This window comes from Cydia fagiglandana, chromosome 10 (genome assembly GCF_963556715.1).
Source record: "Cydia fagiglandana chromosome 10, ilCydFagi1.1, whole genome shotgun sequence".
Taxonomy (NCBI): Eukaryota; Metazoa; Arthropoda; class Insecta; order Lepidoptera; family Tortricidae; genus Cydia; species Cydia fagiglandana.
This window is the reverse complement of record NC_085941.1, coordinates 1,491,600-1,515,126: the sequence shown is the minus strand read 5'-3', so window position 1 is coordinate 1,515,126 and position 23,527 is coordinate 1,491,600. Positions and strand designations below refer to the sequence as shown.

General features: G+C 37.9%; 4 protein-coding genes across 4 annotated transcripts; 2 read left to right on the top strand and 2 right to left on the bottom strand.

The window, feature by feature from the left end:
• Positions 1–4: 4 nt before the first annotated feature.
• LOC134668108 (cyclin-K) lies at positions 5–5,557 on the bottom strand. Its single transcript, XM_063525604.1, has 3 exons — positions 4,962–5,557; positions 1,563–1,749; positions 5–492 (listed from the first exon to the last, which is right to left on the bottom strand). The coding sequence occupies exons 1-3, from the start codon at positions 5,474–5,476 to the stop codon at positions 55–57; spliced, it is 1,140 nt and encodes a 379-aa protein (XP_063381674.1). The 5' UTR covers positions 5,477–5,557; the 3' UTR covers positions 5–54.
• An 897-nt stretch (positions 5,558–6,454) lies between these two features.
• On the top strand, positions 6,455–12,261 carry LOC134668386 (2-oxoisovalerate dehydrogenase subunit alpha, mitochondrial). The gene is made up of 9 exons (XM_063525867.1): positions 6,455–6,569; positions 7,166–7,431; positions 7,842–7,950; positions 8,249–8,396; positions 9,217–9,382; positions 9,938–10,138; positions 10,660–10,778; positions 11,866–12,013; positions 12,125–12,261. The coding sequence occupies exons 1-9, from the start codon at positions 6,510–6,512 to the stop codon at positions 12,201–12,203; spliced, it is 1,296 nt and encodes a 431-aa protein (XP_063381937.1). The 5' UTR covers positions 6,455–6,509; the 3' UTR covers positions 12,204–12,261.
• Positions 12,262–12,586: 325 nt separating this feature from the next.
• On the top strand, positions 12,587–23,039 carry LOC134668385 (tRNA (34-2'-O)-methyltransferase regulator WDR6). The gene is made up of 5 exons (XM_063525866.1): positions 12,587–12,752; positions 12,825–13,117; positions 19,691–19,876; positions 20,154–22,501; positions 22,949–23,039. The coding sequence occupies exons 1-5, from the start codon at positions 12,692–12,694 to the stop codon at positions 23,013–23,015; spliced, it is 2,955 nt and encodes a 984-aa protein (XP_063381936.1). The 5' UTR covers positions 12,587–12,691; the 3' UTR covers positions 23,016–23,039.
• LOC134668384 (uncharacterized) lies at positions 13,495–19,202 on the bottom strand. The gene is made up of 2 exons (XM_063525864.1): positions 18,121–19,202; positions 13,495–17,485 (listed from the first exon to the last, which is right to left on the bottom strand). The coding sequence occupies exon 2, from the start codon at positions 17,318–17,320 to the stop codon at positions 14,021–14,023; it is 3,300 nt and encodes a 1,099-aa protein (XP_063381934.1). The 5' UTR covers positions 17,321–17,485; positions 18,121–19,202; the 3' UTR covers positions 13,495–14,020.
• Positions 23,040–23,527: the final 488 nt, after the last annotated feature.

Below are 23,527 nucleotides of genomic sequence, written 5' to 3'. Positions count from 1 at the left end.
AAAATAGCAGTCTATTAATTATAATCCAGTAAAAAATACATAACCTATCTAACGCTAAGGGGGGGGATAGTAGGGCCTCGGCGGCGGGCCCGGCGGCGGCGGGCCTCGCGCGGGCAGCGGCGGGAAGTAGTGCGGCGGCGGCACGCTGGTGGGCGGCAGCCGCGGCGGCGGCGGCTCCGTGTACAGCGGCGGCGGCGCCGTCGCCACCGGCAGCCTCGGCGGCGGCGGCAGGCTCGGCGGCGGCGCCGAATACACCGGCGGGTAAGGGTAAGCCGGGTAACTACCGAAACGCATATCTAATTTCGGTGGTTCGGGTTTATCTCCGTTCTTCACCGGGGTGACGACGGGTCGCTCGGGCTTAGCGATAGGTGATGCGGAAGCTGGCGGTGTAACGGAGGGCTTCTTGTCGTTTTTTGGAGGCGGACGCGCGTTCGGGCCCGGCGGGGAGTCCGCGCCGGATGGTTGGGTCTGGGGCGAGTAGAGGTCTAGCACCTGGAGATAAAATAAGTTATGGTTGATTCTGTACCTGCTCGCGAAATAACATTCAAACATTGGACCACTATGGCTCCCACTATAGAGAAGAAGATGTTATTATTAATTAAAAAAACAACAATAATTTCGATAAACAGAGTTGCATGTTGAACATATTTCTATAGTAACCCAACATACTAAGGTGAAAGCTTTACCCCCTTATTTACAAACGCACTACAAATCTCAATTAGCTAATAATCATTTGTCTTTATCTGTCATATTGACTTATGCATTTGTATGAAAGGGATAAAACATCATTTAACTAAATCAGGCCCATAAAGTTTTATTTATAACCCTGTTAGTATCCAACATTTTTTTCTTTGCTATTCAGTCACCTAAGAGCCAAGGTCTTTAAAAATGTCTCGCCTTGCACTGTCCTAATTAAACATAAAATATTAAATCAAATATTTATGAGTATCTTGACTAGAGATGCCCTGAATAGTGAATTTGGCCGAATACCGAATACCTAATATTCGCCCCCCCCCCCCCCTCTCGGCCGAATACCGAATATTCGGCGACCAAATATTCGGCATGACATGCGAACATTTTGATTCACAATTATTACGAAAACTGTTCGCCAACAAAGGCACAACGTTTGCTAAGATATATTTTTATGATGAGCAGAATTAATGAATGTAGTTAGAGTCAATCAAGTCAGACCCATGATAAAAAAAAATATTTTGGAATCAACAAATGCTCAAAAACGTGCCTTCGTATTTAAACACTTTCCAAGAGTACATTTTAAATATGAAATATACCTGGTTCTTGGTTCTTTTGTTGTGTAATTTTTCTTTTTATGTAGGTGCAACGAATATTCGGCAAAGTGGCCGAATAGGCCGAATAGTTGCCGTATATTCGTGGCATCTCTAATCTTGACTGCATATGCTAACAATGATGTATGCAAAATAAAGTTAACCCTTTACCAGGCTAAGGGATACATACATATTTCCCACATACGGCACTTCAAACATGTATTCTATTTTTGAAATATCAGCCTGGTAAAGGGTTAATTGGTATGTAAACACACAAACCTGATGGCATATATCCTCAAGCAGCTCCATAGTAACATCCTCAACAAACATGTCCCACCACGCCGTGTGTTTTGGAATGCGTCCGTTCCAGTCCACAACTTCAAACTTGCTAAGCTTGCCCGCTAGAAACATTAGTGCTACGGCGATCACCTCCGGCTCCCATTGGAGGCAGAGGGTTGTGCATAAACTGAAACATAGGTTAGTTAATTTTGTGGTTGGTCCCATAGTAAAAGTTGCTCAGTACGAGTATAATCCCAAAACCTCCCTGGCAACGGTGTGAGGTGGGACATTGAATGAAACTACTTGCTTGGAGTATCAATCTATAATGTCTTAAATAACGTAATGTAAAAGCTTAGGGCTAAACTAAGGGAGTGTGAGTGTACGCGTAGCGCACCCACTCCATTCCTTGGAAAAAAAAAATAGATTACCGTAATATAATATAATAAACTCAATAATTTTTTTTTTTCAACCTGTAACATTTATAGTTCAAAAAATACATGTTTGTGGAATGCACTTATTTTTGGCCACCCTATATATTTAGGCTAATAAGAAACAATACATATTAGATTTAATACAATCAATGCCAGTAACCTGCTAGGTGGGTTCTCTGTTTGTAGAATGCTTACAGCGCATGTGTTGATATATATACAAGTTATACACGGCTGTGTTATTCCACATGTTAAAATGAAGAAATATATATATAAGCGAATACATGAAGAAATTGAATACTTTACATGGAGAATAATTGAAAATCAATAATAATTATCCAATGACAATCTCATTTAAAATATGACAGTGTAGTGCAGCACAGTATAAAGTAATTACTAAATTGCATGTCTATTACTAATTTTTAAATCAGATAAAAACTCAGATTCTAACACACATCATACATAAGTCATTTACAGGAGAAATTTTTGAATTCACATGTGATAAGTAATATCTGTTGTCCGGTACTGAGGGGCTACCGCAAAAACCGAAATTTGCAAATTGCGGGGCTAATCTTTACTTTATGGACCGTCGATTTGGAAGGTGTGTTGGGTATGGGGGGGTAGAGGGTGCAAAGGGCTACCCCCCAGTCCAACCCCCATGGCGCGGAACCCCATGGTTATGGAGATATCCATGGTTAAAGTTTGTATGAAATTACTATGAAATAAAGGAGAAATGTCATATAGGCCAAGAAATAAGAAGTTATAGAGGGAAATGCTAGGAACACAATTTTTGACTCCGTAACTTTGTTTGGACTAGTTAGGAGGTGAACATATCAAAAGTCCCCGGCCGTAGCCCCGGTGCTGGGGGGGAGAGGGGGGAAAGAAGGTCTCATTTTTCGGTTTTTCACTAATATCTTGGAAACTATGCATCTTAGCGACATGACTACTGAGACAAACCAAAAGCTGATAAAAATTGTTACAAGTTTTATTCAGTCAAGTTTTTCGATATCTTGAATAGTTTTTGAGATATCCGCTCTTGAAAGTTTATTTAGGGCTTTAAATTTTATCTTGATATCTACATTAGTGAAGCTGCTAGGCCGTGTTTGGTATCATTTTCGTATAAATCGGGGATGCTGAATTCATTTTTGGTATCACATTGACACCATTCCTAAGAAAAAACATATAAACTTTAAACAAATAACTTTTTTTTTAAATTCCTCTTCACGCTTAAACCGCTCAACCGATTTAATTGTAATTTGGTATACAGATATTTCGACTCCCAAGACAGGACATAAGATACTTTTTATCTCAATAATCATCCTTTAAAGTTGTGAAATGGAGTATGGGGGGAATTAAACTTCATCAACGAAACTGAATTCCTGAGGTTCATACTGCTTAAGGTAAGGTTTGAAGTCATGTTAGGTATCATTTTCATCTAAATCACAGATGTATACCATCCTAAATTTCTCCTAAACCGGTTCAGCGGTTACTGACTCCCCATACAAACTTCCACCCCACTTTTCACATCCTCTAAAGATGATTTTGGTTATAAAAACTATCCTATGTCCTGTGTCGAGACTGAAACTATTTCTGTACCAAATTTCAACGAAATTGGTTCAGCGGTTTAAGCGTGAAGAGGGATTTTAAAAAATATATTTTTTTTTAATTTTTTTTTTACTTCGGAATAGTGTCAATGTGATACCATAAATGAATTCAGCACCCCCGATTTATACGAAAATGATACCAAACATGGCCTAACAGCATCACTGATGTAGATATCAAGATAAAATTAAAATCCCTAAATAAACTTTCAAGAGCGTCTATCTCAAAAACTATTCAAGATATCGAAAAACTTGACTAGATAAAACTTGTAACTAAATTTATGAGCTTTCGGTTTGTCTTAGTAGTCATGTCGCTAAGATGCAAAGTTTCCAAGATATCAATGAAAAACCGAAAAATTCGACCTTCTTACCCCCCTCTACCCCACAGCACCGGGGCTACAGCCGGGGACTTTTGATATGTTCACCTCTTAACTAGTCTAAACAAAGTTACGGAGTCAAAAATTGTGTTCCTAGCATTTCCCTCTACAACGTTTTTTGAGCATTCATTTCCTGACCTAATAGCAGATGTTGATAGGTGCCGTTTTGTGTTAATTTATATTACTTTCTATACCACACCACCATTCCCAAGGTCACCAAAATCTCAAGGTCACGAAATTTTATGGTCTCCAAAATCTCAAGGTCACCAAAATTTCAAGGTCACCAAAATCTTTGGTCACCAGAATCTCAAGGTCACCAAAATCTTTGGTCACCAGAATCTCAAGGTACCCAAAATGTCAAGGTCACTTAAAACCGAATCAGAGCACCCCACTATCCACGTGGTCTTGTCTGTCCTACCCCTAGAGAGCAATTCCAAAAACGGAGGCGCGAAGGGAGGGCAGCCCTCGCCCGCCGTGACGGAGCGCGGGAACGAGCGAGGCGAGCGGCTGAGGCTGGTCGCCGAAGGCGACCAGTAAGCCGAAGCTGCGGAGCCGAGTGTAGTGAGCGTGCTTTGTCACGCGAGGGCGGAAGGGCTGCTCTTCCGCAGCGCCGGAGCTAACCCAGATCCAACAGCTTCACCGCTGAGGTCGCGCCCCCCCCCACCCCTCACCCCCTCCCCCTTCAAATTTTGCTGTAATCCCTTATTTCATAGTAATTCCATACAAACTTTAACCATGGATATCTCCATAACCATGGGGTTCCGCGCCATGGGGGTTGGACTATGGGGTAGCCCTCTCCCCCCCCTAACCCCTCCCCCCCTCCCCACCCCAAAAATCGACGGTCCATAAAGTAAAGATTTACCAATTGCGGGGATCTTTCCCTTTTACTCCAATGAAGGCGTAATAAGTGTGACAGAGAAAGATGCCCGCAATTTGCGAACTTCGATTTTCACGGTTATAGCCCTGCTTACAAAATTAAAAAAACGTACTCACCTATCATTGACAAATGTCCAGGCCATTTGTACCATTTTCTGCAGCTTTGCCTTGTCCCCTTTCAGGCACTTGGCGTACTTGAGGAGGTAGCCGTAGGGATGCTCCACCTGCAGGTCGAACTTGATCGTCTGCAGCAGGATCCTTTCCAGCGTCATCACCTCCTCCTTAGGATCCTCCCCAAACGAAGCAAACTTCTGCTCGGTAAGCAGAGATTTCGCCACTTTTATTATATCCTTGCACTTCTTTGGTGTCTCTTCCACTTTCCCCGCAAGAAACAAACAGCAGCACGCCGTTATATACCGCGGAAACGTCCTGAACGAGTGAAACATATAGAACCGATGGAAATAAACAACTCCTGTGGCGACCGTGTTATAACCTAAGTCCATCTTAGAGCCCGTGTCAATGATGAACCTGGCACCTTCTTTGCGGTACCGGTTCTCCGTCTCCGTGGTGATTCCATCGCGGAATGATGGAGTATTTTGGAGATCCTTTTTGTCGTAGTACCAATAAGGCATTTTATAATTTATTTCTATGAAAATAACACACTAATACCATCTCTTCACTCACTTCCCACTGACATTTGATGCCAGTGCCACAGATACATTATGATAGCGACAAGCGTTAGAATGCGTTCATATACCTGGCAAATTTCGAGTAAAGGCGTGTTGCACGACATGAACATATACTTATAATACCTAACGTTTATTGTTCATATTGGGCTAGCGTGGGGAATAGAGCCCAAAGTTTCCCCGTACAATAAACAGCAAGCGTTAGGCTGTATATAGGCCAGTGATGGATGATGATGATGAGTTGTTGTAATTACCTACATATGTAGCACAGTGAGTGACGTATTTTAACTTCCCCAGATAAGTCTACAAGGGGTATTCTTAACAACAATCACTTATCTTATCGCCTAATTGTTGTTTTGAAGATTTTATAATATCAACAAATCTCGACGGGCCAACTACGTACCTCCACTATCGGTAATTCGAAGTTCTTTAGTCCTAAATTAAGGCATATACTTAGATACGAAATAATGGGCAATAAAGAGTATTAAATTATTGTCTACCTAACTATTGTAAAAAAAAAACTATGGATGGGGTGGACCTACATAACAAGGATATCCAGCATCAAACTTTTTTTGGCTAATATGATGATGATGAGGATAAGAGTAATAACCATATTATGGTTATTCGTTGGTAGTGTATTAAATTTCGAATATTTTACTTCAACTCACTAACTTAACATAGAATTTGCGTCTTTTTGCTTACTAACCAAACGAATAATCATTAAGTAATAACTAAATCTCTTATCATCATCATTATATTATTATATTAAAATCAACTGTATTGCAATGTGATAAAGTTCAATTTAGATCAACACTAAAACACCAATACTACTTTGCCAAAGTTGACTTTAAATATCTCACGAATTGTATAAACAACAGAGTTAAAATATACTCGAATTCAAATTAAACATTCGACACCTAATAACCCCCGTCGTACGAAAGGCCTTATCACGCCATTAAGTCAGTACGTCAGTGGCAACATGGCGCTCAAAACTGGTGCTAGTTTCATGAGACTCAACGCACTTCGGCAAACAGTTCGGGTAAGTTAATAAATAATACAAATTTTCATACTAAAATAAACTAATTTGGCGTATATTTGAAAGGTTGGTAGGTTAGTTTAAGTTTGATAATGTGTTGTGTAAACAATATTTTACTCGGCGCTTAATAATTATGCGCGATTTGTATTCGATTTTTGTTACAAATACACGAAGTTATCTGTTATCACCATTACATATTTACCATTACCGCGCAATACGGAGACTGATTTCAAAGATTTCGGCATTGTTTACTTATTTTAATTTGTTTGTAATATTCTTCATATACATACTTATATGTATTTCTTGACTTTCTTGATGTAGGTACAGTCAGCAACCGAAGTATCTAAGTGAGCGAGGCGAGGCGTTCAAATATTTTTGATCACTACGCTCGCTTAGCAACTTCTTTAGCAGACTATATAAGTAGGTATCTAAATAATTGTTGATGCGATAAGATAAGTTTCCTTACTTATATTTAGTTGTTTTGTCATCATACTTCATCATCAAATTATTACTGTTTGAACTTGTAGAATAGATTTTTATTTAGAGGAAATATCGCATGTATTAATAATTTTTAATTTCAAAACAAGAACATATTACAGTTGCTGTCAACTCACACCAGACCGGAAGTGCAAAATGGCGGGAAAACTGCAGACTTTCCTGGAGCGAAGGCTCCCTACGTGACGCAAATGAAGTTTCTGAACGAAAACAGCTACGACCCCATCCCTATCTACCGAGTGATGGAAAACAACGGCGAAATTATCGATAAACATGAAGAGCCCAATATCGATGATGAGAAACTTGTTGAAATGTTAAAGGTCATGATTCAGCTTAATCAGATGGATAAGATCTTGTACGAGTCCCAGAGGTGAGTAAATTACCTAACATTTAGCAGAGGATCATAATATTTTCTGTAATGTGGCTAAAAACTTAAAAACCCACAGATTAATAACCCTTAGTATGCCCTTGTCAAAAATTTGCTACTGAATTAATAACCTTGTATTGGTTTCAATTGTCTTGGAACTAAATAAGTCTTAAGTCTATGATTTATGTTTATTTGGCATAATGTAATCTGTCAAGCCATTTCCGTCAGTAGAAAAACAGCGGCAAATTTAAAAATGTAGACTCGAAGGTTATCGTCCCATAGAAAACTTGAATTTCGTGCCTTTTTCTACTGACAAAGTTTTCTACTAAAGAAAAGTTATAAAAAAGTTAAGCTTTGTGCGTATACTCTCATTTAAGCTCGATTATATTATAACTGGACACTTTATTTTTCAGACAAGGTCGTATCTCCTTCTATATGACTAACTACGGCGAAGAGGGTGTACATCTTGGCAGCTCCGCCGCTCTGTCTCCAAAAGACCTGATCTTCGCACAGTACCGCGAGGTATCGTTACGGATCGGGTATTTTAAATCAAACCATCCATATTTTTGGTTTAATATTAGCGATAGCGCTATAAATGTTTTTCTACATTGAGCCTCACTAAAATTTATTTAACTAGGTTGTTCTTCCTTCATTAGACCTTAAACTACCCACTCGGCCGTCCTGACAGTTTGGAAACAACATAGAAATTCTAGCCTATAGCTACCGCCGCTTTTAACTGACAAACAGTCTGCTGTTGAGCCAAACTCTTTATGTCTGAAATGTTTAAAGTAGTTGCTTATGTAGATTTTTTGAATTTTAGCTAGGAGTGCTATTGCACCGTGGCATGACCGTGTCAGAGCTGATCAACCAGTGCTACGGCAACTGCGAGGACCCCGGCAAAGGGCGTCAGATGCCAGTGCATTATGGAAGCAGCCAGAGGAACATTGTCACCATCTCCAGTCCACTGGGTAATTTGTACAAGCTTATGTACTTTACTACTATCTACCGGAAGTTATTACGTTATACAAAAAATCGAGTCGCGAAAATATTATCTCCTTTAATGTCGTCACGCCCATATTATTTTTGCAATGTTTCGCCATATTTTCATACACCCTGATTCTCTTGAAAGTATCTGCTAGTCTTGTAGAGTTCTATTATGTTACCTGTTCTACTATCTCGTCAGGTCACAGCCAAATAAACTACTAAATAATAAAAAATAATTAGACAAAAATCAACCTTATGTAGGTATTAATATGGTTCACTATGGCTATTAATTGGTAGTTATTAGTGTGTTCTAGTTTTCATCTGACGATGTGATCGTACGGCTCTTCCCACAGGCTTCATACATTTTTGGACAGTTGAGTAGTTCTCTTAGTCCAAGGAGAAATTTGAAGCAAAGTTAGATCCAGCATGCATAATACGGCATGAGATATCTATTTGTTGAAATTATGCAGCACGATAACAACAACAGTGAATAATTGTATACCGGTACTGCAATAACTCTTGACACTGCCAATGGAATACTTATGACATTCATGATCTCCAATCCTCTAGAAATCGACCGACATGATATGACCGTGACTGTATCGAACTGCAATTTCAGCAGCGACTCGGTTATCTTGCTGTGAGGTTGATCAATGACAACAGGTACAGCAGCCGAACGGTTGTTACTCGATTAGATTCATTATTATCGATATTTCAACAATTGTATTTTGATATTTACAAATATTTTGTTAGTAAGCAACCAGTTTTGTAGTCATATGATTAAATAAATAAATTGTATTCCAGCAACCCAGATGCCCCAAGCCGCGGGCGCGGCGTACGCCTTCAAGCGGCAGCCGAACAACGATCGCATCGTCATCTGCTACTTCGGCGAGGGAGCTGCTTCCGAAGGCGACGCGCACGCAGCTTTCAACTTCGCTGCGACGCTGGATTGCCCTGTCATATTCTTATGGTACGCTAGAATAGTACTACAATTAATAAGCCTTCGAAAAAAAGCCTTAGAAAGAAACCAATACTTAACTTACTGACGAAAATTCGAGAAATCATTACAGTCATCACCACACCATGCATCAAGAATGTTTTAAGCCTTTGGGAGGCCCTCTGACAGACAAGAATTTTAGAACCTTCAAATATTAAATGTATCTAAAGGGATATTAGTTTTGAGGCTCCAGTGATCGTAGGGGTCCTGGGCACGAGCCCCGCCTGCCTAGTAAAAGTAGTAAAGGCGGCAAATCCCGACTATTTAGCTAGCGGTGAAAGTTTTCGAGCTTAACTAGTCAGTACAGTCAGCATCAGAAGTTGCTAAGCAGGCGAGGTGTACAAAATGATCTTGACGCGACTTTATTGTTAAGAGAATAAGAGCGTGTCAACTGTCAAGGTAATTTTGAACACCTCGCCCGCTTAGCAACTTCTGCTGCTGACTGTACTACCGTCGAATTTCTTGATTAAAACATATATGTGCTTCTTAATATCACTGAACCTCACATGGATCACGTTGACTTTACAGTAGAAACAATGGTTACGCGATCTCCACGCCCAGCAGCGAGCAGTACCGCGGGGACGGCATCGGCGCCCGCGGCCCCGCGCTCGGGCTCCACACTATCCGAGTGGACGGCACTGACACTCTAGCGGTTTACAACGCGGTGTCGAGTGCCAGGCAACTGGCGCTGCAGAATAAACCGGTGCTCATTGAGGCTATGTGTTACCGGTGAGTATAATAAAAATAGGTATAAACACTATACCAATAGGCTTATGAACGAACGGAGGATTGAATGGCGTTCAGTATTTTGAGTCGAAAAATATGACTTTAAATAACGTCACGCTACTCACGCGTGACTCACGCTATTATTCTGCTTTCAAGGAGCGTGCGACTTTCAATTCGGAGGTCGCGGGTTCAACCCCGGCTCGTACCAATGAGTTTTTCGGAACTTATGTACGAAATATCATTTGATATTTACCAGTCGCTTTTCGGTGAAGGAAAACATCGTAAGGAAACCGGACTAATCCCAATATAAGGCCTAGTTTTCCCTCCGGGTTGGAAGGTCAGATATCAGTCGCTTTCGTAAAAACTAGTGCCTATGTCAATTCTTGGGATTAGTTGTCAAGCCCCCATCAGGCTCCCATGAGCCATGGCAAAAATGCTGGGATAACGCAAGGAAGAAGAAGACGCTATTGTTCTACTCCTGGACGTTTAGGTCTCCAATGTATAACATGTGTTATTCATTTCAGAGTTGGTCATCACTCGACGTCAGATGATAGCAGTGCTTACCGATCATTGGAAGAAATAGACAAATGGAACAAGGATGAGAGCCCAATAAGCAAATTTAGAGCATATCTTGAACGCAAAGGTAACTTAAAAAAATATAAATCTTTCATAAACCACATTTAGGTAGGACATCTTAGTAAACGTAAACCTTTTGTAATCCATTAGTAGAAACCAATATCAATCACTTTATCGTATTTGAATTTTTAAAGGACATGATATAGGTAGTATTCAAGCAAATATTTCAACCTGCAAGACATAATTCGATTACCTACTTCGAACCTTCCTTAAATATTTTAACTGAGGCCATATCTGAGGCGTAGAAATTAACATACAATATGTCCGCCCTATTCTAATTCAGAAACTCTTTCTAATGCATAAAAAAAAAACAGTTTATTCATACAAACGGTTATTCATTTATCGTACATGCTTTCAATTTCTACATTTGTAACATAACACAAACTACGATGTTTAAATCATATATTTCAAAACTAACAAACTTGATGTTTGACAGGGAGTCGTTAAACTTGCAAATGCGTTAGTGGCGTGTGATCTTATTCACTCATTCTACTGTGCCTTAATGACTGCTGACTGAGCCCTATATCATAGAATAGATAGATTTAACAGTTAAAATAATAAAAAAACCGGGCAAGTGCGAGTCGGACTCGCGCACGAAGGGTTCCGTACCATAATGTAAAAAAAAGGAAAGAAAATGCAAAAAAAACGGTCACCCATCCAAGTACTCACCCCGCCCGACGTTGCTTAACTTCGGTCAAAAATCACGTTTGTTGTACGGAAGCCCCACTTAAATCTTTATTTTATTCTGTTTTTAGTATTTGTTGTTATAGCGGCAACAGAAATACATCATCTGTGAAAATTTCAACTGTCTAGCTATCACGGTTCGTGAGATACAGGGCTTTAACCGCGAAAATCGAAGTTCGCAAATTGCGGGGATTTTTCTCTGTCACTCTAATTACGCCTTCGTTGGAGTAAAAGAGAAAGATCCCCGCAATTTGCGAATTTCGGTATTCGCGGTAGCCGCTCAGCTTGGTGACAGACGGACGGACGGACGGACAGCGGAGTCTTAGCAATAGGGTCCCGTTTTACCCTTTGGGTACAGAACCCTAAAAAGGATGTTTATACTCAAAGTATTGTTTATTTGTTGTTTGCAGGTTTATGGGACGAAGAAGCTGACAAGGCATTCCAGAAGGAAGCCAGAAGCACGGTGCTGAAGACGATGCAGGAGGCTGAAAAGAAAAAGAAGCCTCACTGGAAGGAAATGCTTGAAGACGTCTATTACGAAATGCCAGAACATCTCCAGTAAGTTTACTTATATGCTTTATTTTGTAGTGTTTTTTTCTTCTGAAGCATATGTATGTAGTTTTATTGACAATGTTTAAGAAACTAAAATTATTCTTTATTTTATTTCAGAAAACAAATGATGGAAATGGAGAACCACTTAAAGAAATACGGAGAACATTATCCACTTAATCAATATCAAAGCGAATAGGTGCAAATTTTTAAATTTTAATAATAATATATGAATAAAATGTTTGTTATTGATTTCACTATTTGTTTTAATTCACATTATTAATATAGATATTAGAACTTCTAAAAAAAATATATCGATATCGATACAATAATAAGGTGGCACAGCACTAAAAATAGGAATTCGAAATTTGAACTCTTCACGTTACTACTACATTCTTTAAATTTCACGCTTATTTCTACTGACAAAGTAGGCATGCCAGAGTATACGATTACGATATCGAGTGATAACAGGGCAAATGAGACGAAATATTGATGTTCAAGGTTCGCGGTAGCCCCTATTTTACATAATAATTTTTCGTGACCGGAACGGAACGTAACTGTCAGTGTCAACATGACGTTTTGCGTTCCCATATTACCCATGTGAAAAGTTAACGTAAACAATTTAGTTTTATATTTTTTAATAAATAATATCGTAATGAAATATATTTTAAGAAACGTTTATTAAGTATGGCTTTTGTCCGCACTGACGTGACAGCCGTTAGATTCCACCAAGACTTTATATTTGCAGGTAATTTTTGTGGTTATGTTTGATACTTGTTTTCGAACAATTGAACAACAAATCTTAAATTATCGTTTTCAGGAATCGGTAGTTACACGAATATATTTAGCAAGGCTTCCTTAGAGACTATACAGAGCTTACTTACGTTGCAAGGTCAGAAAATATATGGTTTCGTGCCCTCAAAATGTGGAGAGAAAATACTATGTTTTGGTGGGAAACAGTTTACTCTGTTAAGTTTTTCTGGTCCAAGTAGAGAGACAGGTGAAATATGCTCTCGCCTATTCCCGCCGGTGGTATGTGACGACTGGTTGCACTCTGGGATATGGTTGGATGATGACAAAGTGGCCTTATTGACAGCACATAATACCGTTCAGGTAAATAAATCTCTTTGTTTAAGCGTATAATACTTTATCTGTTACTTATACACTTCTCAGGCATATTTATATCCTTGGGCATAAAATATCAATAATTGAAATTGAATAAGAAAATTAAATATTGTAATTATATTAAATATTTAACAAATATCATATAGGATATTTACTCCTACATGTCTATTTAAAGCTCTACCATTATATAAATACAAGTAAAATTTTATAATGAGTAAGTATTAGATTTGAATCAACCAATAATAATGAAACACATTTATTTTCTTCACTTATAACCTTCACCTATATTTTATAACCAATGTTAAAGGCAAAACCTGGGCCTTGGGGTCCAAATAAGTAAATTAAAAGAATTAAAATACAAAATGTACGTAGGAAACGAAAGATATATTTTCCAAGAAGACAGTTGACAATATTGACATAAACTTTTTAATGTTGGGATAAAAACTCCATTCTGCAACATATTCCGCCAACATAAAATAACATAACTAGGTACAAATTAATACCTTATTAAATATTAAACTACATTTCACATTAGCTCCCTTGTATACTTCAATATCTAGAGTGGACTGTAATCTTTTAAGGTTTGTGAAATTGAAATTAATATAACTCTTACTAATAACTTAATAAGTTTACAAGATTGCTATGAAAGTAGTTATGAAACAGTATGTAACAAACATAAGATAAGACACATTTTATATAACTAAATAAACATCTTATACATTAGATGCACCCAGCATCAACACATAGTACATGACTACCTACTTACAGTTATAAATTAAGTATCAATACAATTCAGTAGGATATTAGCCATAATACTTAACTAAAATATTAAAATACCATATAATAACATTTTGAAACACTACCTATTCATCTAAAGGTAGTATACACACTTTAGTAATAGAAGTGAACTTTACCATTAGCCTTTTTTACTTCTAAGGCTCTTATCTTTCCATCCTGACCTGGAAAAACCTTAGTAACTCTAGCCATAGGCCAAGACATAGGCGGAGTATCTATTTCACGCAAGATAACTAGAGCACCTACTTTAATATTAGGCAAGGCGGCCTTCCATTTAGGACGGTTTTGTAAGACATTAAGGTATTGTTTAGACCAATATCGCCAAAAATGCTGCTGCAGAGCAGTACATTTCCTCCAAAACTTCAATCTATTATCAGGTAAGTTCGTGATATCCTGCTCAGGATAGCAAGTTAAGGGCGCACCAGTTAAGAAGTGCCCTGGCGTTAAATAGGAGAGGTCCTCAATGTCTGATGACATTGGCGTTATAGGCCTCGAGTTCAAAATGCTTTCAATTTGAACAAGTGCCGTGTACAACAATTCATATGTTAAAACATGTGAGCCCAACATTCTTTTCAAATGATATTTAACACTTTTTACTGCGGCCTCCCATAGACCACCAAACACCGGAGAGTAACTCGGTATGAAATGGAATGTTGTTCCCAATTTTGCAGTTACATTTTGAACTTGAATTTGATGACATTTATTATTATTCAATTTATATAACTCAGACAACTGAGTACTAGCCGACTTAAAAGTAGCGGCATTATCACAATAGACCTCTGTTGGAACATTACGTCTAGCAATAAATCGTTTGAAGCTAGCCAAGAATGTATCAGTGGTGAGATCTGACACTAACTCTAAATGTATGGCTTTGGTGACAAAGCACACATACATAGCAATATAACCTTTAGTAGTGACAACACTTCTCACTCTTGACTGCTTTATCAGGATTGGTCCCGCAAAGTCTATACCAACCTTAGCAAACACTCGATCTATGCTGACTCTACCAGCGGGCAATGAACCCATCAGCTGTTTTGCTGTTTCACCTTTCAGTCTAAAACATGTGAGACATTTATTCACAAACTTTTTTACCAATCTCAAACCGTTAACTATATAATAGCGTTGACTTAAATTGCTAAGTACTTCTTTCTGACTGGCGTGTAAAAGCTTTAAATGTTCATTTTCAATAATAAGGTAAGTGACCTTAGATTCTTTTGGTAAGATTATCTGATGCTTATGGCTATAAGGTAAGGAGGAGTGTTGCAAACGTCCACCTACTCTGAGAATACCGTTAGCATCAATGAAGGGGTTGACAGATAGTAAATACGACGAAACTTGCCTACCTGCCCGCAAAGAGGCCAGCTCTTTATCAAAGAACCTTTCCTGCTCATTCTTTATAAACATATGCAATGCCTGGGTTGCCTCGCTAAAAGTAATAAAATTAAGCTTTATTTTTTGTGAACCCGGCCTTACATTTTTACAGAATCTTTGTATGTAGGCAAGCACGTTAACTGCCTTATTAATGTTAGAAAACTTATCTAACAAATCATTTGCAAGAGAAACCGATTGATATGATGCCATACACACCGGCTTGGAACCATCAGCATGCTTGATCTCCGGTAAGTTGTCAGGTACATTATTACTATCATCGGTGAATTTATACTCTGGATCAGACATGCTAGTAGGTCCGCACCACCACAGTTGGTTACTTTGTAGTTCACTAGGTTTTACACCTCGACTCAAACAATCAGAAGGATTGAGGTCTGTTTTTATATACAACCATTGAAAACCCTTTGTATATTCGTTGATTAATTTGACTCTATTAGCAACATAAGCATTTAGTTTTGTTGGATTCGTTTTTTGCCATGCCAAAACAACCTGAGAATCACTGAAAAGATGCACACTTTCAATAGATATCTTTTTACTTAAAGTATTGTATGCTCTAAAGCATAATTTTGCCATTAAAAGAGATGCATTTAATTCTAATCGTGGCACAGTCAACTTCTTGTCTTTAGATGCAATGCGACTCTTAGAACAAAGAAGCGACATCGATACTTTGCCATGCTTGTCAGTGACTCTTAAATAAATGGCTGCTCCATATGCAGAAATTGAGGCATCACCAAATGCTACTAATTGAGCAGACTGAATGTTATCAACAGTAACATTTCGTTTTATTTTAATTTCTTTCATTGTCTGCAAATCATTGTAAAATTCAAGCCATTCTTTTAGTAAAATAGGCGAGGGCACTGAGTCCCAGTCGGTACAAGCCTGAGCCAATTTTTGCATAATGATTTTAGCTTGGACAAAAACGAGTCCCGCTAGACCTAAAGGGTCATAGAATTGGCTTATGTAACTTAAAATTTGTCTTTTTGTTTTAGGGACATTTTTTGACACTGGACATGAAAGTTTAAAAGAATCAGAGTCAATATCTAACTTTAAACCTAAAGTTTTGATGTCCTTATTCAGTTCCAGTTCTCCAACAACCTGCTGCTCTGCTGGAATATTTGTCAAAATTGAAGAGTCATTAGCTGCCCATTTATGTAGTTTAAAACTACCTTTAGCAAGTAATTCTATTAATTGAGTTTGAGTGTCAACAATCTTTGCCAAACTATCCTCTGTATGAATGATGTCATCTACATAGGTAGAGTTTAGTATTGCAGAACTAGCTAGAGGATATTGCCTCTCGAATTTCGTAGCCAGCTCGTTCAAGCATCTTGTTGAAAGATAACTTGATGACTTCATTCCATAGCAAACTGTGTTTAGCTGAATACATTTTAGTGACTCATTAGGAGTGTCTCGCCAGAGAATATTTTGCAAAGATCGCTGATCTTTCTGTACTAAAATATTTCGGAACATACGCCTGATATCACAAGCAATGAAATATTTGTGCACTCTAAATGACAACAGTATGTCGAACAGTTCCTGTTGAACAGTTGGTCCATTCATTAAAATATTATTCAATGAAATCTTATTACTCGTTAACATAGATCCATCAAAGACTACCCGGAGCTTGGTACTTACTGCATCTGGCCTTAAAACAGCTGAATGTCCCATAAAGTACACAGGATCTTTAGTAAGATCATATGAGGAAATGTCAACATATGATCCATGACCTAAGTCGAGATATTCATGTATGAAATCCTTATAACCTTCATACAAATTCTGATCCTTCTGAAATCTCTTCTCGAGATTATAAAATCTCTTGAGAGCTAACCCAAATGAATCCCCCAATGTATTGTTCACATCATAGATAGGTATTTTTAATGGCAATGAAACTGTAAATTGATTGTCTTCAAGTTTGACAGTTTCAGTGAACAATTTTTCGCACTGTTGTTGTTCAGATGTATGTTCCGCATATATTTCAGGTACTTTTTCTGTTTGCCAAAAATTAGACATAGTATCGCGTACATCAGTTTGACATTCTTGACAGAAAAGAGAAACAGCAGGTCGTTTAAGAATAGAAGATGGAACATCACCTCCTACTATGTAACCAAACTGTGTGTGAACCAAGCTGGGTGCGGCATCAGGATCGCGCAGCTCCTCAGGCTGCGACAACAGGCACTGAAAAAAGATATTTGCAGCCAATAAAATATCTATCTCACTTGGGATATGGAAGGAGTCATCGGCTAATGTTATATTTTCAGGGATCTCAATTTTTGAAATATCTATTTCTGTTTGTGGCAACATTTCGTTACTAAATTTATCTACCACTAACAGATTTACTTGTGTTTTATATGGATAAACACATGAGCAAATATCCAGGCGCAAACTATGTTTGACCGATTTATCTTCTAGAGTTACACCAGTTATTGTAGTAGAACATGGCAAGAGTGGGTAACCTAGTTGCTTTGCAAGCTTCGCTGTAATAAAGGAATTCTGAGACGCACAGTCAAGCATTGCTTTAACTATGATCTCCTTGCCACATTTAGAAACTACCTTAACTTTAACCGTTGGCAACAACACCAGTGTCTGGTTATTAATGTTAGTCAATGACACCGATGAGGATTTCTCTTCATTCACATGAAGCAGCGAGTTGTGGGATTCTTTGCACTCCTTACATTTAAAATGAAACTTGCACTTTCCTGGGTGAAAGTTAAGACAAATCTTGCAAAGCTTTGTTTCCTTAACAAAATCTAGTCGTTCCGATATGGAAGCTAGAGCAAATTTAGGGCATGCATATAATTTGTGTTCCTTACCACAGTACAGACAGCCTTGGGATGCTTTGGTAGTGACAAATGATGATGATGCCATCTTCACTGGAGCTACCTTGCCAGCAGCACAGCTTGCTGTATCACCCCGTCCCTCACTGTTCTCTAGGGCAAGGGCCCGACCTTCTACAAATTTCAAAAAATCATTAAAGGTTGGCTGTTTTGAGGAATCCCTATGCAAATGATACTCTCGGTTAGTGACTGGGTCTAGTTTTTTATTTAATAGGCAAATGAGAACGCTGTCCCATTTTTCAATGGCCTCATCAAGGTTTTTTAATGCAGCTAAATGCTGTTTTGTTATTGAAATCAATGAGCGTAAAGCACTAGGACTTGACTTAGTTAGCATTGGCAACTCAAACAAAGCATTTATGTGCTCATTGATGATTTTATATTTATTATCGTACCTATCAGCTAAAATTTTGAGAGCTTCGGAATAACTTTGACCGATGACAGGTAAGTTTTTGACTAAATCAAATGCCTCAGCTTTTAGGAAGCTTCTCAGGTAAAAAAAACTTTTGTATATTGTCGAACCCTTCATTGTTATGCACAAGGGCAGTAAACATTTCTATGAAAGGTCTGTATTCTGTATACTTGCCATTGAATGATGGTATTTGTATGCTCGGTAACTTTATTTTCGACGACACTTGCGGCGTCACTGCCGGCAAAACGGCAGGGGTGGGTACAGGTGCCGATAAATCCGCAATTCGCTGCCGCATTGCTGCGACGCATTCATAAAAAGTCGTTTCGACAGCAATGGGATCCTCCTCATCACCTATTTTCTCGCACAGATCTTCATAATCGTGGAATGCCGTCTGGGCCCTCTCTACCATCAGTTTTAGCATTTCTATATCGTTTATATACGATTCTTCCATTTTGTTTTTCAATCTTGTTAGAGTACCTTTTTTCGTGCCTCTGCGCGCAACTAATTGACGTCGTTCTTCTTCTGTCTTTTCCATGTTAAATTGTGCACAATGCTTTGCATGTGGAAAACACAAAAACGACTTCGTAGACGCACATAAAAACCGGCAAAAACCAATTAACTTTACAAGCTTTCAAACTTATATTACAAGATAGAAACACTTTTCCACCACAAACACTAAAATATCTGGAAAAGAACAAATGTCAAACAGATTTGAAACAAAACGTTACTTGTTTATTCCGTTCCACGCGCGCAGATCGCTGCGCAGTGAGTGGTGCTGGTGCGTTTATAGAACGCTTGCTCGCGGCTCGTTGAACGCTGCGATGGCTCCGCACAATGGCGGCACCTTCAAATCGGCAACTCCAGACGAGTCGAATGAAAATTTTTTCGTGCTTCTTAGAATCCGCTTCTACGCATTTAATTTTATTTACTTACGGTTCCCGACTCAATAGGACCATGTTAAAGGTTAAACCTGGGCCTTGGGGTCCAAATAAGTAAATTAAAAGAATTAAAATACAAAATGTACGTAGGAAACGAAAGATATATTTTCCAAGAAGACAGTTGACAATATTGACATAAACTTTTTAATGTTGGGATAAAAACTCCATTCTGCAACAACCAATGTTTTTTAATTTCTAGTTCTGGGACATTCCATCTCAAACCTTGCTGTCACAGCATAAAAGCAAAGACAACTCAATTCTCTACAGTGGTTTACTCGTACCACTACAAGATGAGGTCCTGGTGTTGGCCGGAACTGTGTTCTCTGAAGTCATCATACGTTGCTGCAGCGAGGCAGAGCCACTGCAGCACTTGAAAGGACACAGGGTATGTAAACTATTAATGACTTATTTATAGAAAGTTTACAAACTTGTAACTGTAAACCTAAGACTTTCCATAAGATAAAGAAAGATTTGAGATGTTTCTCAACATATCTTAGGGAAATTTATAGAATGGAGATTTTGTTAAACTCTTGTATAAAGTACCTGAAATTTAAGATTTCTTAAAAAAAAATTCAGTCTTTTGTACAATACATATTATTTATTGGTACATTCCTTATTCTAATAAAAAAAGTTTACCCTAAGTATATTCTTTCTCATTTCAGGGTGTAATATTCTCAATATCGTGCGATCCCCAAAAAGAAATCATTGTCACAACATCTGACGACAGATCCTTACGGATATGGTCTCCAAATACAGATAGCAAACACAAAATAAACACTAAAGAATACTGGCAACACACAGAAATGCTATGCAAATATGAACTCTATGGCCACTTAGCAAGAGTCATGAGATCCTGTATTAGTAGTAACATGGTGGTTTCTGTAGGGGAGGATGGGGCTATTTGTTACTGGGATTTTAATGGGAAGCTGTTAAGGAAGAATTTGGCTCATCAAAATAGTTGCATTTGGGCTGTGGATGCTGATAATGATAGCTTAGTTACTGGGGGAGGCGACTGTGGTATTATGGTGCATCCTTTGTCTGTGGCTGATGTTAGTCAGAATTATATCATGGAAAGGAATGCAGATGTCAAGAAAGTAGTTTTTACAGCTAGGAGAAATATAATTATGATGACGGATAATTGTCTAATTTATTTTGGTGAAGGAAAAGATAAATTGGAGTATAGATTGAATCATACTTCTACATATAAATTGCTAAGCATGTCTTCATGTAGACAGATTATTGCAGTTTCTGATATGGATGGGAATCTAGATGTTTTTATCGAAAATTGCAGAGAAGATTGTTTGCAGAATGTAATAAATACTAAATTGGAATTTGGGAACATTTTATCCATGCATTGGGGTGACAATAGGCATCTCATTTTCTGTTCACAAAGTGGTGAAATAAATGTTATTGCAAAAGGAAATGAAGTGGAGAAGATTTGCAGTTATATTTTACCAGTTTGTAAAGAAAGATGGTTGACTGCTGTGGCCATTGATGTCAAAAATAACATGACTATTCTTGGAGACAGATGTGGTAATATCCATATCTATATTAAAGGAGAAAAGGATCCAGTAAAAACCTTTCGTAAAGTCCACGGCAGATACGGTCCTACCTCAGTAACTATTAAGGATAATGAAATTATCAGCACAGGGAGAGATGGCACCATTAGACACTTTGTCATAAGAAATAGTAAAGTCAAATATATGAGTAGTAAATGCTTAGAATTTCAATGGGTTGAAAAATTCCTAGACAGAGATGAGAATATCGTTTGTGGATTTCAAGAAAGAGATTTTGTGGTTTATGATATAAGGAATAATAATAAGATGTTGGAAGTGCCTTGTGGTGGTGGACATCGTTCTTGGGACGCAGTTCGACAGATAGATAAAGTAAATGATAAATATGAAGAATTTATTAAATTAATATATATTAAAAACTCTGACGTGAATATAGTTGCTTTCCAATTGAGTAAAATTGTTTCTAGGAATGTTGTAAATGGTTCACATTCTAAAGAAATCAACTGTCTTCAATGTTGTACAAGTGATTTGGACCCATCAAAAATGTTTTTCATTTCTGGTGGTGAAGATACTACTTTAAGGGTGTCTAATCTTGATTCTAGAATGGGATTTGTAGATAGAGTTGTATTGAAACATTTGTCAAATATAAGAGCATTAAAATTATATAAACTAAAAGATGAAAAGGTTCTTGTCATATCAGCTGGAGGTAGAGCACAAATCTGCTTGAATATAATTAATTTTGAAAAGAAAGAAAATGAAATAAAAGTTATATTTGAAGAAGTTCTAGATTATCAAATAAAAGGGACAGATAAAGAGAAGAAAGGTAATCAAAATTGGCGAAACTGTTCAATAGATTTTGACCCAGAAACTAGAGTCATGGATATCGAAACCATACAAACAGATGATAACAAATTCATTGTATTCGTTGGATGTTCAGATGCCTATCTCAGAATATACAATTTTAACATTGATGAAAACGCTGAATTTAAACTGATTAATGAAGTAAAATATCACAAAACTTGCATTCTCAAAACACACTGCATCAAAATTGAAAATAAGACTATTTTAGTAACCTGTACGACACGAGGTGAAATAGCTTTTTGGGATACAAGTAAGCTTAACAATGGATTTCTGCCATTTTTCATTACAACAACCAACAAAAGTGGTATAAACAGTATAGCATCCAAACTATTATCAAATGGAGATATTTTAGTAGCAACAGGAGGCGATGACAACGCTATACATCTTATTCTAATCGACTTCCAGCTTAACCTGACCTCTGCAAAGTTAACAACTTCTGTCCACATGGATTCATTGCACAGCTCTCAGATAACTGGTCTATGTTTCTCTGAAGAGTATTTAGTCTCTGCGTCGATAGACCAGAGGGTCAGCTTGTTAAGATGGAAGGTTGAAGAAGGGATTCTATGTGAATTCGTTTCGCAGGCATTTTGCGATGTAGCTGATGTCCAGGGCATGGATTTGATGGAGAGTGACAGGTGAGTTAAGACAGCAATTAAAGTTCTTCTAACTTGGGCAACTTGTGGAACCACAGCTACAAATGTCATATTTTTTTTTGAAATATGACGTTGGTAGCCAAGTCTATGCAGAGTTAGTTTGGACCGACACTGTAATTTAAGGCCCCGTGGGTTCAGGTTCTTCTGTCACTGAGCGTAAGCGTCTGTTCATGCCCGGGATCGTGGATATCATTTATTGTAAGTTTTAACAAAAAAAAGTAATACTAATACCTACCGCGTACCACGTTCGACGTGTTGCCTCTTTGTCGCACATGTAAATTCGTACGTAAGTGTGACAGGGAGGCAGCACGTCGAACGTGATTCGCGGTAGCCCCTCAGTCTGCGACAAAAACTTTTATCGATGCGATCTTTTTGCTATAAAAGAGAATCTATGATTCATTTCAACTTATGAATTCCCTTTGCTTTCAGTGAAACCATCGAAGTCTGCGTGTTTGGAAAAGGAATGGAGGTCATTGAATTGAGGAAACCAAGTTGAAATGAATAAATCATCGTTATTATATGTGCGGTTTTGAATTATTTATCACCACTTCTACTTTAGATAAATTTAATATATTCCGATTTATTAACTGTTTCGCAAAAGGAATAAATCACAAAACTTAGAAAAAAATAAAATTTAAAGAAAAATTATGAAGTTATAGGTAAAAATGTACCTAAAATAACTATTTATGTAAGTATATTGCTTTTTTTCACCGGGCGCCATTCGTGACGTAGTAGTGCATGAAAACATAACGTGATCGGACGATACCGATTTAGTTAAAGCACGGTAATAACAAGTACCTAGTCAAGTAGTGAGAGCTTTAAATCAAGTACATATTATATCTTAGTCTAAAGAGTCGACATTATCGTAATGACATGAAGTAAGAAATATAAAATGACAACCACTCAAATTAACATTTTATCTCTATACCGTTAAGATCTAATTTCGAACGTGACTAATAGATTGTTATGTAATTAATATTATTTATCTACTTTCTGATTATGAGGTCG

What these genes read in the sequence shown, in the direction of transcription:
- LOC134668386 (XM_063525867.1), top strand. Translation starts at nt 6,510, where the DNA reads ATGGCGCTCAAAACTGGTGCTAGTTTCATGAGACTCAACGCACTTCGG. An exon ending in CACTTCGGCAAACAGTTCGG is followed by an intron (nt 6,570 to 7,165) that starts GTAAGTTAATAA and finishes AACATATTACAG; the next exon opens with TTGCTGTCAACTCACACCAG. An exon ending in ATCTTGTACGAGTCCCAGAG is followed by an intron (nt 7,432 to 7,841) that starts GTGAGTAAATTA and finishes TTTATTTTTCAG; the next exon opens with ACAAGGTCGTATCTCCTTCT.
- LOC134668385 (XM_063525866.1), top strand. Translation starts at nt 12,692, where the DNA reads ATGGCTTTTGTCCGCACTGACGTGACAGCCGTTAGATTCCACCAAGAC. An exon ending in CCAAGACTTTATATTTGCAG is followed by an intron (nt 12,753 to 12,824) that starts GTAATTTTTGTG and finishes TATCGTTTTCAG; the next exon opens with GAATCGGTAGTTACACGAAT. An exon ending in AGCACTTGAAAGGACACAGG is followed by an intron (nt 19,877 to 20,153) that starts GTATGTAAACTA and finishes TTCTCATTTCAG; the next exon opens with GGTGTAATATTCTCAATATC.
- LOC134668384 (XM_063525864.1), bottom strand. Translation starts at nt 17,320, where the DNA reads ATGTCTAATTTTTGGCAAACAGAAAAAGTACCTGAAATATATGCGGAA.
- LOC134668108 (XM_063525604.1), bottom strand. Translation starts at nt 5,476, where the DNA reads ATGCCTTATTGGTACTACGACAAAAAGGATCTCCAAAATACTCCATCA. An exon ending in TGGACATTTGTCAATGATAG is followed by an intron (nt 1,750 to 4,961) that starts GTGAGTACGTTT and finishes CCTATGTTTCAG; the next exon opens with TTTATGCACAACCCTCTGCC. An exon ending in TTGAGGATATATGCCATCAG is followed by an intron (nt 493 to 1,562) that starts GTTTGTGTGTTT and finishes TTTTATCTCCAG; the next exon opens with GTGCTAGACCTCTACTCGCC.